General features: G+C 57.2%; 1 protein-coding gene across 2 annotated transcripts in view; it reads right to left on the bottom strand.

Annotated features, from left to right (window-relative positions):
• CASTOR2 (cytosolic arginine sensor for mTORC1 subunit 2) overlaps positions 1-16,157 on the bottom strand; it is a 49,796-nt gene that overhangs the window by 8,296 nt on the left and 25,343 nt on the right. Inside the window, exons 2-7 of one of the 2 annotated variants that reach the window (XM_059693414.1) lie at positions 8,977-9,047; positions 3,102-3,295; positions 2,274-2,406; positions 1,551-1,674; positions 463-573; positions 7-89 (exon numbers count right to left, since the gene is read on the bottom strand). In XM_059693414.1, coding sequence (XP_059549397.1) covers positions 7-89; positions 463-573; positions 1,551-1,674; positions 2,274-2,406; positions 3,102-3,295; positions 8,977-9,047 — 716 coding nt within the window. Of the gene's footprint in view, positions 1-6; positions 90-462; positions 574-1,550; positions 1,675-2,273; positions 2,407-3,101; positions 3,296-4,452; positions 4,535-8,976; positions 9,048-16,157 lie in introns of those variants that run through there. The other variant, XM_059693415.1, reaches the window with a different exon arrangement.

The raw sequence follows: 16,157 nt of genomic DNA, 5'->3' as shown, positions 1-16,157 counted from the left end.
GCTCACCGAATCCCAGGGGCTGGCCTCCGATCCGCACCATCTTCCAGAGCTCTCCAGATGCGCTCGTGAACAGCAAGTTACTAGGAAACCTTCAAGGAGCGAGGAAAACCCCAGAGGCTGATGTTCAGCTGCTCCCTGGCCAGGGCTCCACCCGCCACAGGATGGGCCCCAGGACCCTGCCGAGCCCTCCACCCACTCTCTCTGCACCCCCCTTGCCTGGGGGTGGGGGACAGGAAGGCAAGGTTGGGATTGGCTGTGCAACAACTGCCCCTCCCCAGCTCCACAGAGGGAACTGAGGGGCAAATGGTACTCAAATGACCCAAGGCCCTTGTCTGAGTTGCCTGTCATCTTGGGGACAGGGCCCGCCCACCTGCAATGAAGGTTGTGGTGAGGAACTATTAGGGACAGAGTGGGGGATGTGCCCTCCACGGCGCCCAGCCCACCCTGGGTGGCCCGGCTCACCTCTGCTGGGTCTGCACGTCCATCACCAGGGAGATGTAACCCTCGATGAGGGAGAAGGAGAAGAAGCGGATGTGGCCACAGTCGTCACTGGCTGCCATGGGGTCCTTCACGCTGGGGGCGGGGGGTGCTGGTGAGGGTGGAGTGGGGGTCCCACTGCACCCCGACCCCTGCCTGTCCTGCGCGGTAGCCTCAGCACGGGGTGCTGGGAAGAGCACTGGCCCGGGAGAGCCCCTTCCCTGCCTTGCTGAGTAACCCCGAGCCAGTGTCCCCGCAGGTCTCTGTGCAACGCACACATCCCATGCATTCGTGGAGGTGAGCAGGCCACCTCAGTGCCGGAGCCCCCGCCGGCCCCCAGGCAGGCTGCACGCCCCCTTCCCGGCAGGTTCTCTGTCCTCGTGCTGGCCCATATTTCAGGGCACGATCTGTGGTCACTGTCAGCTCACTGGAACCTGCACCCCCCAACCTGGTGTTGACCTAAAGTAAAGCCGACTCAGGGAAACGCAAAGCCCTGTCGTCGTCGAATGAAAACCCCGAGTTTGAAGCTCACGGAGTGAGCCTGCCTTTGGAGCTCAGGGGCAGTGGGGTTTGTTAGCATCTCCCTGTGCACTGGGCCTCACCAAGGTCCAAGGTTCCCAAAGGAGGCCCGGCCGGCGTTGCTCAGTGGTTGAGCACTGACCTACGAACCAGGAGGTCATGGTTCGATTCCCGGTCCGGGCACATGCTCCTGTTGTGAGCTTCATCCCCAGCCAGGAGTGTGCAGGAGGCAGCCGATCAATGATTCTCTCTAATCTTCCTCTCTCTCTCCCATCTTCTCTGAAATAAAAAAAATAAAGATTCCCAAGGAAGCAAGTCTTCCTTCTTAGACAGGGCTTTGGGTAGAGCCATGTCTCTCACCACCGACCCTGGACAAGTGTCCAGGGCAGGTCTGTGTCTCCTCCCTCCGACTAGCTCCCAGGGCAGGTCTGTGTCTCCTCCCTCAGACTAGCTCCCAGGGCAGGTCTGTCTCCTCTGAGACAGGGGCTCCGTGGCACAGCCATGTCCCTCTTGGCCCCACCCCCTGCAGCCCCTCACACCCAAGGAGACCCTACCCATTGGAGTAGAACATGACGTCCATGAGGAGTGTGGCAACAGCAGGCAGCGTGTCGGGGTCCAGGCTGGTGACACAGAAGCTGTTGCTGGGGCTGGACAGTGGGTGGATGACGGGCCTTTGGACTGTGAGTGCAAAGACAAAGGTGCCAAGGCGGTTAGAGGAGCAGCGGGGGCAGGTGGGGTTTGCTGCCGACGCTCTGGGAGGCCTGGCTCCAGGCCCTGTGAGCCCTGGCCTGTCATTTCTTCAGCCTCCACCACCACCTACAGCTCTTCTGCTAGTCCAGGCTCACCCAGGCCCGGGGCCCTTGCACATGGCGTATCTCCTGCCTGAAATGCCCTTCCCAACCTTCACCACCTGGCTGAGCTCCTACTGACCAGGACGGCTGAACCGTGTTCTGCCTGGAGCTCAACTGATGCTCTGAGAATGGGCTGTTCTGGGGCAGCACCTGGTAATTTTTTTTTTTAATTGAATTTATTAGAGTGACATTGATTAACAAAATTATATAGGTTTTAGGAATACAACTCTATAATACATCATCTGTATAGCACATCATGCATTCACCACCCAAAGCCAGTCTCCTGTCACCATTTATTCCCTTTTGACCTTCTTCTACCTCCCTCCACCCCCTGGCCCCCTGGCAATCACTGTTCTGTTGTCTAGGTCTGTTTTTTTCTTAATCCCTTCACCTTTTCCACCCCAACCGTCCTCCCCTCTGACTCACCCATCTTGGGCTTCACGAAGCCATTGGTGATGCCAAGGTTCTCGGCGGCCACCGTCTCACCATTGACGACCCGCAGAATAGTGAACTCTGATGACAAGGTGTGGGTGACAAAGGGCAGGTCCCGCTCACGTACCTGGGACAGGGAGTTGAAGACATGAGTCTCCGGTAGTTCCTGGATCGAGTGGGCCTGGGGGCAGCGACCCCCCCCCCCCCCGCCCACTCGGAGATGCTGCCCCAGAACCAGCTTCCCTGGTCCTTGCCTCCTGCGGCCCTGGTTGGGGGTGGGAGCCTGGGACCAGGGCACACCTCTCCAGGGCAGCAGGAAGGATGCAGAGGGGAGAAGACACGACACCGAGGGCCGGGAGGTGCAAGCCGGTCCCCCCACCCCACCCTCTTGAATGCTATGCCCAGACCTGTCCCTGCCCCTCCCCAGGCCCATGCTCTTGAGGGTGGCCATGGCCCATGGGAGGAGAAAGAATGACTTGGTGGCCAGGAGCTGCTGCTGGCCCCAGGACCAGACAGACTTGCCATCCCAGGGGGTGGGGGTGGGGAAGTGGGGAGACAGATGTCCAGCTGGGACGATACCCCACCCACACGAGCTCCCCAGACCTCACTTCCTGGCTTCCAGGTCAAACCAAGCATGGCCCCCCCATAAAAGGCAGGTGGAGGGCGCAGGGGGGCAGAGACCAGCCTGGGTCATGCTAACATTTGACTGACGACCCTAAGGTCTCCCTGGCCTCTCTCTGAGCTGATCAGAGAATGGGGACCACAGAACTCTGCAGACAATGCCTGTGGGGGATGTCCCTGTCGCCCGAGAGCTGCGGTTACCAGGATGAAGTCCGTCTGGTAGGTGGACAGCATGAACACGGAGATGTTCTGGTCGGCCAGCGGGGCGATGACCGACTTGGCGATCTTGGTCACCCCGATGGGCTGGGAGCTGGAAAAGCTGCCACCACCGGACACGACATTGAGAGCCAGCCAGGTGGCATCTGCCACGCTCAGGTGCTCCGAGGAAGGCAGCTCTGGAGGGGACACAGAAGGCAGGCCTGTGACTGATGGGCCCCAGGTCCCTAGAGCAGAGCAGGCCACAGAGTAGGGACTGACACGTGGGGCCAACTGTGTGACCTTGGCCAGCACCACCCTCTGTGCCCGAGTGCCCTCATCTGTCAGAGGCGGATGGGACCGGCCTTAAAGGCTCTGCTGTGGGAGGACCGAGCCGGGAAGCCCTCAGAGGACTCTGGATGTGTCCGACGGCTCAGGAGGGTGGGAACTACGGGGACATGTGGTTTATCTGTGTTGGGCCTCAGTCCTCAACCGTCAAAGGATGAGTATTCAGCAGTCAGCAATGATTTTGTTATTTTCAGTCCTCACTACCCTCTGGGTGGCAGGTGCTGCCATCACGACCTACACCAGTAGAATGAGTCCCATGGTTTTCAAACTGGGTTCCCAGGAACCTCCCAGGAGGCTGGGGTTGGAGGGGAGCCAGAAGACAGGATGGGGGCCTGGGTTTCCTCTCTGCTTCAATCAGACCTGCCTGCTGGGCTTCTCTGGAAGAACGCCCAGCTCCAGGAGGGCTCCTGAGGGTGCCACCACCAGGTGGGCAGTGACGGTCATCCAGTCCCTCCTGAGAGCCAGCGAGCCCTGGGGGTTGGCACTGGCAGGGGCAGCGTGGGGGAGGCTCAGAATGACAGCAAAGAGCAAGTCTCCCTGACCAGCTCGTAAAACCTGGGCTCCATACGTTCGGACCGTCCCCTTCCCCCGTCCTGAGAGCCCCCAGAGGAGCCTGCGCCCGGGATGTGGGCACACGTGTCTCCCGGAACACACAGCCACGGAGCTGACCCTATAGGCTGGCACAGGACTCTCCACGTATCACAGGCACCTGCTCAAACCCACCCCCCAGAGGGACTGTTATTGCCCCTGAGAACACCACAACCAGAGCTCTGAGAGGGCGGTGACTTCATGGTCACTTAGGGAAGGACAGTGCCAGGACCCAAACCCAGGTCTGACAGCCTCATGCCCTGTCCTGGGCGCCGACCGGGAGGAAGGGTCAGGTCCCCAGGAAGAAGAGGGGCCCAGACACTGGTGAGGAGGATGGCGATAACCAGGGAAGGCCGCATGGGCCTCCGGCAGGATGGCTTCCAAGGAGGGGAAATTGCGTGAGGCCCCACCAGGCTCCTACCTGCCCAGCTCTGGTCGTCATGGCGACCACAGCTCAGCGAGCCCATTGGTCATATCGGCTGAGAAGGGCCAGTCTTTGGCCAGGCTGGCTGGAGAGGCAGGCAGCTTCCCAGAAAAGGGAAAAGGTTTGGGAGGAAGAGCAGGAGAAAACGTTTTAAAAGGCGCTGGGTCTCAGGTAGCCATGTCTGGTCTCTCTACCCGTTACCCAAGGGGTCAGAAGAGAGACTTCTCGGCCCCAGGACCCAGAGCAAATATGCTCCCAGAACCGGGGCCCAGCTCGGATCTGAAATGCGAATAATCTCGCTCTGGCTCTCAGCCCTGGACAGAAGCCCTGAGGTTCCTCAGTGGCAGGCCCGTGGTCACCCACGGAGGCTTCCCGAAGGGGGGTTTGTCAGAGTGGCTGGAAACCACAGCATTTACTGCCTCCGGCCCTGTGGACATCCAACGCTGCCCTGGCATTCTGGGGGAGAGGGAAGGCTGAGTGGGCCCCCTCCCCACCCTGGCCAAACCTCAGGGCGCCCAAGTGCTGCTTTGGGGCTGTGGGGACGAGCTGCCAGGAGGCGGCACACTGGCTCTTCCCTAGAGGAAAAGTGGACCCATTCTAAGACGGAAATGGATTATCTGTCACTGCCCATCTTCCCAGACCCTAAATATAGCTTCTCAGAGCTGAGGACGCTCCCTGGTAGAGGAGGTAACAGGTCTCGCCCCCCCCCCCCCCCCGCCGGGTCACAAAGTTGGGCGACTCTGCTGCTGGGTGGGCTCCCTCCTCCCCAGGAGTCCCCCGTTTTGGCCGAAGGACCCGCAGGTCCCTGCACTATGTGGCGTGTCCTCCACACAGCCTGTCTCTCAGGCTCCGCCCGCCCGCCTGCAGCAGGGTTGAGTCCTGGCTGTGCGACCTTGGGCCCGGGCTTTTGTTTTCAGATGTGGGATGATGAGATCAGGAGCGGCTGGAGAAGGCGCTGGGAGGATTAAATGAGATAATCCGCCTGGAGCGCTCAGCTGAGTGCCTGGCACCCATCTGAGTGCTCAGCAAAGGCCAGAGCCTTTCTGGTCACACTGCTGACTACACGGGTGCCTTCAACTGCTGGTTCTGGAGGGCAGTTGGGTCAAGGGTATCAAGAGTTTAAAAAATGTTCACTTTCACTGTAAAGGGGCACAGCTGGCCCTGGAACAGTACGGGTCTGAACGACGTGGGTCCGCTCATGTGCCTTGTAGCCACGAGCATGCCTTACAGCACCGAGCGGGAGGGAGGCGATCCTGTGTTTGGGACGAGGCCATGGAGGCCCCAGGGTCCTGAGCAACTTGCCCAGAATGATCAGCAGCGTGTAGCAGGGCTAGATCCGAACCTGATCTTCTCATCTTAGCCCAGGATGAAGCCAGCAGTTACCTCTCAACATCTTCCTCCTTCTACCTTTTGGCTAGTCACGGTCCAAGGAGCATGTTACAGACACCACTGACGCAGGTAAGGGGCCTGTGACGGGTGGGGGCCAGTGAAGGGGTCCTGATTAGCACTGCGCCCCGCTTAACTGCAAACCTAAGATGCTGCCCACGACCCAGAGGTCAGGGCAGGGGCTGCCGTGCATATTGTTTTGGGTTCCCATGAGCATCTAGCAATTGCACATAGTAGGTGCTCATTAAACATATAAAAGATCAAATGACACACATGCACACAGACCCCTCTGGTTTGCCATGCAGACACATAGCATCCATTTGAGCCAAGAGCCTCTGAAATTCCACATGGAACAGGAAGCAGTCTGGTTAATGTCACTGACAACTGTCCCACCCTCTGAGGACAGGCCCCGCATTTGATGCACATGTGAACTGCAGACAGCTGCTGGCTCCTAACAGAGAAAGCTCCACGCTGACGATATTGCCAGCGAACCACAATCAAGGCACCCTGGCCGAGGGAGGCCCTTGGGTGAGAAGCAATGTTTGCAGAACTGGGAGACGGGGCCCCATCTTTCACACAGCACGGCACAACCGTCACGCCTCCCCGTCCCACGGGGGCAGCCACAGCCCAGATTCCCTTTCCGAAGAAGAGCCTCCTAAGAGAACCACGCCCAGAGATGAGGCGAGAGGGTGAACTTGGCAGCCTCCACCCCACATCTTCCCCTCTGGGGCCTTCTCACACTGCCCTGCCACACACTGGCCCATCCCCCGTCTCCCATGCCCCTGACCTTGGTCTGTTGGGATTCACCACAGCATTTCCTGTTTCAAATGGGCCCCCGTCACTCAGGGACTGTGGGCACCTTAATGTCAGTTTTCCCTCTTATAAAACGGGTCTTTACTGATTACCCTCAGGCCACCGGAATGATCCCAGGTGGTGATGCATCTCTGCAGCGGGTACAGGGGAGTCTTATTGTGTATACTTGCCCCTGTAGCTCTGCAACAGGAGCATGAGAGTATACATATTTTTTTCTGAGGCAATAACAGCTATCTAAGCAGCCTGCTTTGCTAGCCTGGAAGGGAGACCCTTACCCAGAAGCCGCAGAGCACCGAGGCTCCTGGGGTCAGAGATGGTGTCTCTCAATTCCAGCTACATCGCCAGGGCCTACGAGATGCTGGCACACCCCAGGTGCTCAGTAAACACAGCCTCCTGCAGCCCTGGAGGCTGCTCAGGTAACCAGCCACTCCTCTGCAGGGCATCTCCCTGGTGAGTGAGAAATCCTGCAGACATGGCCTTCCAGGGCCTGCAGAACCGGCTTGCCAGGTCCACGGCCTCCCTCTCTCCTTGCTCATGGTGTCTGCTCATTAGCTGCCTCAAGAGGTAGAGACTTCAGTCTCGTCTGGGGAGGAGGATTAGACAGAATATCTATTACCAGAGAACAGATACTCCGGAGCGTTCAAGGTGCCACCCTTCTCAGCAGTTCTGCATGAAAGGCATGATGGGTGCCCGTAAGAAAATGGAAACGTGTTTGGGTTGCCCAAGCACAGTGTCTGCGTATCCGTGGCTCCTGTACTCAGATGGCGTCTGCTGAATAAATGAGTGAGTGGCTACATGGGTGCCTTCGACGACGAGGCAGGGCCTCCTGTGGGGCCTGCCCTCTCCCTGCCCTGGCCACGAGATGCCCCCTCTGAGTCAGGAAAGGAGATGATGTCCTTGGGCGGGGGGGGGCGGGGCGCGGCGACCATCCCCACACTGGTAGGTGCTCTGGAGCACCTGCGGGTAGGATGACAGAGTCTAGCTGGGTGGTCGCTTCCCCGGGGTGTCAACAGGAGAACCGGAAAACAGCCAACTTCTGACCATATGCCATTTCTCACACCCCATTTTAGGAATTGACCTGCATAAGGGCAAATGTTACACGTTTAAAGGGTCTATAATGTTATCACTGGAGAAAAATTAAAGTAAGTTTAAACCTAACCTTAGGGGACTGGGAAGGCCGCGTGGCAGCTGTGAGCGGCTGTGAAGGCACAGGAAACTTTAAGGTGTAATGTGACGTCAACGTTAAGTGAAAGCACTTCTCCATATGGCATGGTCATAAGGAAAGTAAAAAGAGACAAGGAGCCCGAACCGGTTTGGCTCAGTGGATAGAACGTCGGCCTGCAGACTGAAGGGTCCCAGGTTCGATTCTGGTCAAGGGCATGTGCCTCTGTTGTGGGCACATCCCCAGTAAGGAGGTGTGCAGGAGGCAGCTAATCAAGGATTCTCTCTCATTGATGTTTCTAACTCTCTATCTCCCTCCCTTCCTCTGTTGAAAAATCAATAAAATATATATATTAAAAAAAAAAGGAACAACGTGCACAGAAAAAAGCTAGACAGGAAGTACCAAAAGTTACCAGTTGTCTTTGGGGTGGGACTGTTTCTTAAAAGTGTCGGACGTGTTGTGTCCTCTGCACGTTTTGAAGAAAGTGGTTCAGACACCAGCTCTGGGGAGCCCAGCTCCGTGCTGCGTGGACGCCTGGGCAGTGACATCCCCTTCCTGTTCCCAGCTCCTCATGCACACACCACCTCCGCGGAAACTACCGTGCATCGGGCAGCACGAGGACAAACGTAAGAAACTGTAATAACACAACTGCAAGGATGTGGGGGGAAGGGAGGATGACTGCTGACAGGTAATGGGGCTTCTTTTGGGGGTGATGAAACTGTTCTGGAGTCGGGGTGGTGATGGCTGCACCACCTGGTGAGCTGCCGAGTTTTACCATGGTGAGTTCTATGGCATGTGCATGGTATCTCAATTTAACGCATGGGAAAAAGGCGAAGGGACATCATGAAGGATGGCACCTGGGGCTCGCGCCAATGGGGACAAGGACTGAGGACAATTTAAAGCACCTCACTCACAGCAGATGCTCAATGAAATGTGTGGCTGCTTTAGTTCTCGGCCGGGGAGGCACGGTGTCGCGGACCCTGCTAGCTCGGGGCCTTCCTGCCAGGCTCCCGGGCAGAGAGCGAGGGGCCACAGCCAGGAGACTGGGAGAGGAGAAGGCTCTCCACGGGGTGTGGGCGGGGACAGAAATAAGGAGGCGGGCAGCCGGCCTCGATGGCAGGGCACAGTTCGGCCACACCCCCGGCGGGAGCAGCACTCACCCAGGAAGCCCTCCTCATCGACGATGATGGTGTAATCCTCCGGGGTCTCAGTCAGACTGAAGAACTTGCACCTGTGCGGATGGACAGACAGACAGACACGGATGTCACATTAGTTCTGCATGAGTCCTGGCCGGACACTGTGGTGACCCAGCAGATGAATCGGTTTACCCAGAGCTCTGAGTGCAGGCTGCTGGTGACCTCCAGTACGCTGTGCCTACCCCGCCCCCACCCTCCTGACTCAGGAGGTCTCAGAGAGGCCTAGAGATGGTGACCGTCCCCTCTGCACCCCCAGTCGGCAAGCCTCTGGGATCCTGTATAGGCTCAGATCCCACTTTTTCAGGGAGGAAGTGGCTGAAGGGTAGGTCTGGCAGGGGCCATGCAAATGAACTGTCTTATCCATTGGTCCTCACATTCCGACCTCTAGGTCTCTGTCCTGGCCCCTCCTCACCAACTGAAGAGCTCCCACTGTCACTTAAGTCCTAATTCACATCACCCAGACGACAGCCCGGCCTTCAGGCGACTCTTCCTCTCTGCATGGGAGGGGGTGGACGTCTGTGTGGGTTTTGGGACACAGATCCCTGAACGGCCACATGTGGCCTTTGGCAATACTACTTAGCCTGGGGTGTATGATGCTCGTCCCCCCCCCCCACCCCCCATCCATTTCCCCAGGCCAGGCAGGGACTGGTAATCACTCTGCCCCCTTTATCTCGTCCCTGCTGTCTTGCCCTAAGCATGCTCTTGCTGCCTGGCAGACTAGCTGGGCTCCGTGTCCAGGCTTTCCGTCACGGGGTAACGGGGTTCTCACCCCTCAATGCCTGTCTCTGTCCCCCTCAGCCAGGACGGCCCCCAGAACGGCAGCTGCAGGGAGAGACGGTGTGCACAGGAAACGTGGTCACTTATCTGGCATCGCCGCTCTGGAGCGTGAGGCCCAGCACGGGCTCCATGCCCGGCGCGTAAAACCCATCCATCACGGGAGCCGTGACAGAAAGAGGCCCCACGAGTAGCCCCAGCCATGGCCGGATATCACTCCACAGATTAAATGGGAAAGGAATCTCCAGGGGACCGGGCGGCCGGAGTGCCCACAGCTCGCTCCCCCTGGCCGTCCTCTCCCGCCAGCCGCCCCGACCACAGAACTCGGCGGCACCCTTTTACTTCAGCCTTTACATTTTTCACAAGGAACGAGAGCAGCTGGAACCGGAAGGAACGCACAATGATACTGCCGTTTGGAAAACAGTTTGGAAGTTTCTACAAAGTTAAACGTACAGCGACCACACGAACCAGCAATCCCACTCCTGGGTACCGATTCCAGAGAGAGAAAACCCATGCACACAGACCTGCATGCAAAGGTCTGCAGCCTCTATGTGTGATCGCCCAAAGTGGAGACAACCCGACACCCTCCCTTCAGCTAGAGAGTTGGCAGAGCGGCGGCTCAGCCACACCACGGGGTCCTGGCCGGCAAGGAAGAGGAATGAGTTACTGATTCCTGCTGTCACGTGGATGAATCTCAAAGGCACTTTGCTAAGTTCAACCTGGACTCAAAAGGTTGCCATATATATGACTCCATTTACGTGGCATCTGGAAGGGGCAAAACTGTAAGGACTGAGAGCAGATTCGTGGCTGCCAGGGGTTGGGCCGGGGTTGACTTTGGAGGGGAACCCAGGAACTCTTGGGGTGCTGGGGTGTTTGGCATCTTGATTGTGGTGGTGGCTACAGAATTATACGCATTTGTCAAAACTCAAAGAGCTGTACCCTGAGGGTGAATTTTACTGGGTGTAAATTATACCTCCGTGAGCCTGACTTTGAAGGAAATGCCTGTGCCAGCATTGTGAACAGGGTGGCACTCACTCTCCTCCCTCTGACATTCTGCCCAACCGACAGCACTCTCTCTTCCACTTCCCTCCAGCGCTTTGGTTTGCAAATGCCATCTCTGTCCCTGCCTGTCCACATCCAATTTGCACCGACTGCCTGGACAAGTGAAATCTGTAATTGCTCAGGACAACGGCAAATTATCACCTTAGTGCGTGGCTATCACTGGTCTGGCCCAGTTCCTTCTTGGGGACTCCTGTGCACTCAGAATGAGTCTTGGAAGCCACCCCCTCAACCCCCGTCCTTGGCCTGCCATAAGCAGGTACTTGCTGGGTGGGGGAGAGAGCCCCGTGAAGGCTGACAGATGTGGCATTTGCTCCCAATGCCCTCTCGGCTGTGAGGGACATTCCAGAAATAGACCATATAAATCATCCCGGAGGCACAGGCACCAGCAGAAGGCAGCATCGGCCTCTGTGTAAATGGGGTATGAATATGTCGATGTGACCGTCTCACCCTTTAAGACCCAGTTTAAGGATTGGCACCAGCCACCTCCTCTCCCTCACCTCCCACCAAACAGGCGGGTCCTCCTTGATAGCCTACAGCCTTACACTGTGCACAAGAGGGTGTTAAGGCCACTGTGGGCTGCTGGTGCCTCACTCTCCAGGGGAGAGTTCGCACGCCTCACAGTGTATGTGAAGTTGCCCTCAGACCTGGGCAGTGCTCGATGGGAGCAACTGTGCATGATGAGAACTTGCCATAACCCGTTACGAATACTTGTTTCCCCAGCAGACCATACACTCTCACAGGCAAGGGCTGGAGGCTCTCTGTACACACACCTGGCTGGGCACAGGACCAAAGCTCACTGTCTGATGAGCAATAGAGTGGACTACAGCCACATACCTACCTCCAAGGCCAGAGGAGCCCCAATCGGAACAAGCCCTACGTGCCCTGGCGTGGCACTGCCCTGATGTACCCTCTACTGAGAGACACTGAAGTCTCTAGTCCCCACTCTGTGCTCTCCAGTGAGTCGTGGCTAAATCCACACCATAGATGCCAGGCCCCGCTGTTTGAGGCCTCTCTGCACTTGGTCTACAAGGAGCGGGAAAGAGGACCCAAGCCCAGCAATCAGCCAGCCTACTAGGAAACCTGAGGAGGAGGAGGAGATCTGCTTGCCCTCTAGATGCCCTCGTGGTACTTAGGGACAGGATGAAATGACAGGAGAGAGCAGCCTGGAGAGCGAGAAGATGACCGCAGGCCTGGAGTCAGGGGCCTGGGTTCCAGTCCCATCCTGGCCCCGGGTGGTGAGCTGCTTCATTCCTCTGTACGAGGGCCGCTTCAGGGCGGGCTAGTTCCCATCCAGTTCCAGCCTGGCAGTGCCTGGGCCACCGGGAACCCTGCCAGCTCCATAGCAGGGTGGACCAACAAGGCACGTAGACACGATTCCAGAACCGTTGAGTGTCTGGAAAATACCTTTCGAGGTGAAACAAAAGCCCCAACCAGAACCCAAGACAGATCTATCTGCTGCCCAGGGAGCTGGGCAGGTGGTATCCCAGCTCGGAGGAGAGGGCTCATCCATCTCAGTCTGTGTGAGGAGTGCTGCAGAATCGAGAGGACACAACCTGTGCAACTGTGTGCCATGGTGACTGGGCAGGTCCTGCAGGAGCACTCAGGTAGATGGGATACAAAACTCTAGAGCTCTCACCAATGGAGGAGGGAGACGGGGGAACAGCAGCTCTGGGTGAGCCCTGGCTCGGGACACACCCCAAGAATCACGCAAGTCCCCTGTCTAGGGGGTGCAATGCCTCCCTGGGCTCCGTGAACAGAGCATGGGGACTGGATGAGGGCAGGCCACACCAGGAGCCATGTCTGTTCAGAGCGTCAAGGCCAACACAGAGCCTGCCCACAGGAGCTGAGGGGACCCTGGCCTGCGCCCCTTTGGCCTGGGGAAGATTCCAGCTATGCCTTTAAGTCTCTGTGGTTACTGTGGACCATGGGTTGGAAGCCACGTGGCTGCTTATGGCTGTGTGACCTTAGGCAGGTTACTCCCTGTGCCCCGTTTTCTCATGTGTACAATGGGGATAATAACAGTATCTACCTATGTCACAGGGTTGTTGTTGAAGAATAAATGACGAAAATCCCGTATGACTATGGTGAGCACTCATATGTTGGCTATTTCTTTTTGGTGGGCAGACTGAGCTAAAGGGAGGCATCAGGGAGGCCAGCTTGTGTTCCGAGTAAAGAAAAGCTCTACAGCCAGCTGACTACCGAGACCAATGGGCTGGCTTGGGAGGCAGTGCGTTGCCAGTTCTCTGAAGGGTACCACTGCCTCGAGGGGGAGGATGGGTGAAGCTGAGTCTCTGATTCTTTGAAACACCTGGTTCCCACACACTGAGCCCAAGTAAAAAGCTTTGCTGAAAAGTCTCCATTCACCTCCCCAATAGCTCAATTCCCACCAGGTAGGCCGGGAAGGAATGATGATGTATGACGGAAGAGACGGACCCAGATCTACACTGCCAGGGAATCTGCGTTGCAGCCAAACCTGCAGCCCTGGGCCCAACCCTGCTCCCTGACACACCACACCTGGGCAATCTTCAGACATGTGGTGTGTCTGAGGACAGCGGCCATCCAGATCGCGGCACCAGGGGGGTGGCCTGACCAATCACCATTGAGTGGAAGTTCCTATTAGCATCCATCCCGCCTTCTCCACTCACCTGCCGGCTGTGCTCACTTCCTCTCGGCTCCAGACCACAAAGACCCCTAACGTAGTCAGGGCTCAGCAAAGGCTGCCAGTACGTGGACTCTCCTGCAGGACCCAGGGCGCTGGGAAGTGGGAGCTAGCTTTGTGGGGCCGGGGCCTGCTTCCTGCAGGCCAGAGTGCCCTGTGCCAGCCAGGCCCTGCCAGCTCCTCAGAGAACAAGCTCAGACCTTTGCCATCACAGCCTGACCAGCCGGGCCTTGAGATGAACCCAGAGCCTTCACACGCTACCAGCGGGACCGAGAACAGTCTTCCAGCACGTTCCGGGTACCTGTTTACAAACCGTTCTTGTTTTTTCGTTCAAGTAGGGCCTCTGAATGCCCATGAGCCCATTTACAATTTCAGCACCAGCCGGGAAAGCCCGGAGTCTTTCTCGCAAAGTGCAGCCTATTCGGGCTGGAACCAGGGAGGCTTGGCCCCGTCCTCTGCAGGACGTCACAGTGGGGACATGGAGGGGCCGGGTCTGACCCACTCCGCTGCCCCTGCCGTGCTGCACAGGAGACTCACACAACGTGGCGACGGAGCGGAGTGCGTCGGGCCTCCCCAGGGTGCTGGCCTGGTGTGCGTCAGCCTTTGTTCTCTTAACTAGCAGCAGCGTTTTCATGTTTCTCGTGGGTCCTCCCTCAATGGGTCTCTCGTGTTATTTACATTTCACTTCTACGTCTTTAACAATGACAGGCGACCGTTTCCGACTGTAGTTAGAAAGAAAGCCCGGGTTGGTTCTGTGATTTGAAGGGCAATCCTGAAGAGGAGGTTCTTTTCCATTAAGACCGAAAAGAAATCGGCTTATGTCACGGGCGGCCAGGAGAATCAGACAGTGTGGGCAACATCGCTTGTAAATTCTAGGGGGACTTGCACAGGTAGGAACTGCAGAAAAGGCTCAGTAGGGCAGAAGGAATTAGTAGGGTCTGGATAAAGTCCCTGAGACCCAGGCAATCTTTCAGTCCTTCAACAAACCAGTCAGTCACTGTTTCAGGTGCTAGGGACACACCTTAAATAAGACAATTGGAGTTTATATGTGGTGGTGGTGGTGGTGGTGGTGGAATAGTAAAATAGTGGATCAGATGATGGTGTGTACCACAGAGCAAATAAAAAGTGCAGGGAGGCCCTGACTGGTTTGGCTCAGTGGATAGAGCGTCGCCTGCAGACTGAATGGTCCCAGGTTCGATTCCGGTCAAGGGCATGTACCTTGGTTGCGGGCACATCCCCAGTAGGGGGTGTGCAGGAGGCAGCTGATTGATGTTTCTCTCCCATCAATGTTTCTAACTCTCTATCCCTCTCCCTTCCTCTCTGTAAAAAAACCAATAAAATATATTTTAAAAAAAAAGTGCAGAGAGGACAAGCTAGCACAACAGGGGTTTACAATTTAAAGACGGAGCAGGAAGTGGTTGCTAGGGGCTGGAGGAAAGGGGAGATGGGGAGCGATTGTTTAATAGATACAGAGTTTCAGTGCGAGATGATGAAAAAGTTCTGGAGTTGGATGGTGGTAATGGTTACACAAACAATGTGAATGTGCTTAATGCCACCGAGCTGTACACTGAAGAACAGTTCAGATGGTACACCTGTGTCACGTATGTCTGGCTACAATAAAGTCGAGCAGGGAAAGGCAGGTCCCCACAAGACCTGTAAGAGGTGCATTATGCTGCTGTCCCCGGGAGGCCAGAGCGAGGAGACTGTGCAAAGCCCCGAGGCCAGGAGTGACAGAGGCCAGAGGGCTGAGTGGCCGGGGCAAGGGGATGAATGACAGGCAATGACTTCACAGGCAACGGGGGCAGGATGATGCCTTGTGGTCCCCGTGAGGACGGGGTAAGGACCCCGAGACCAGCTAGGAGACTACTCTTCTTCAAGGAGCTGGCAAGAGTCGACGGTGGTTTGGCCCAGGCTGCCGGCGGTAGGCGTGGGTCCGCTTGTGGCCAGGAAATAATATTCAACAAATTGGGGGAGAAACATGAGGCCAAGGCAGGGAAAGACTGTGTCCCACAGCCAGTGTTCTGGTTGGAGGCACCGGGAAGGCCGGCAGGCAGAGGTGGGGCCCTGCATTGGCCAAATCTGCTCACCTTTAAATCTGGTCCCAACTGCTTTACTCCTTTCCTCTGTGGAAACCTGGGGCAGGTAAGACACCGGGGCTGTGGGGCTGCCCTGAGGCCTGAAGCGCAGGCCTCTGGAGAGCTGCTGGATGGCTGCCGGTCCCAGGGGCCTGGCAGGGGGCAGGGTCAGAAGGGTCATCCAGGGTAGGACAGTCTGGGAAAGGCCTCTGGCTTTGGGAACACACACACACCGCAGTGCAGGGCACACGTGGGGCAAGGCCTGGTGGTTTACTTCCTTCTTGGGGGGGACTGAGGTGGACAAGGCCCCAGTGGGAATCTTGGCGTTACCACCTCCCTGAGATGAGGCGGAACAACTTATTGGTCCTCAATTGGCCCCAGGTTCCTGACCTGTGAGAGAGGCTTGGAAATACCTCCCCTGCAGGTGAGGGCTTAAGGAGGGACTGAACATACATGGATGTGCTCGAGGCTGCTGAAGTGCGGTCACTCGATGAAGCCGAGTGGCGCAGCTGGCCTGGGAGTGAGGGGAACGGGATGTCCCTGGCAGCGTTCCTGTCTGGAGTGCTCAGGCCTTG

The sequence above is a fragment of the Myotis daubentonii genome, chromosome 4 (assembly GCF_963259705.1).
Source record: "Myotis daubentonii chromosome 4, mMyoDau2.1, whole genome shotgun sequence".
NCBI lineage: Eukaryota > Metazoa > Chordata > Mammalia > Chiroptera > Vespertilionidae > Myotis > Myotis daubentonii.
Note: the sequence above shows the minus strand (reverse complement) of the source record. Positions and strands in the feature narration are given on the sequence as shown.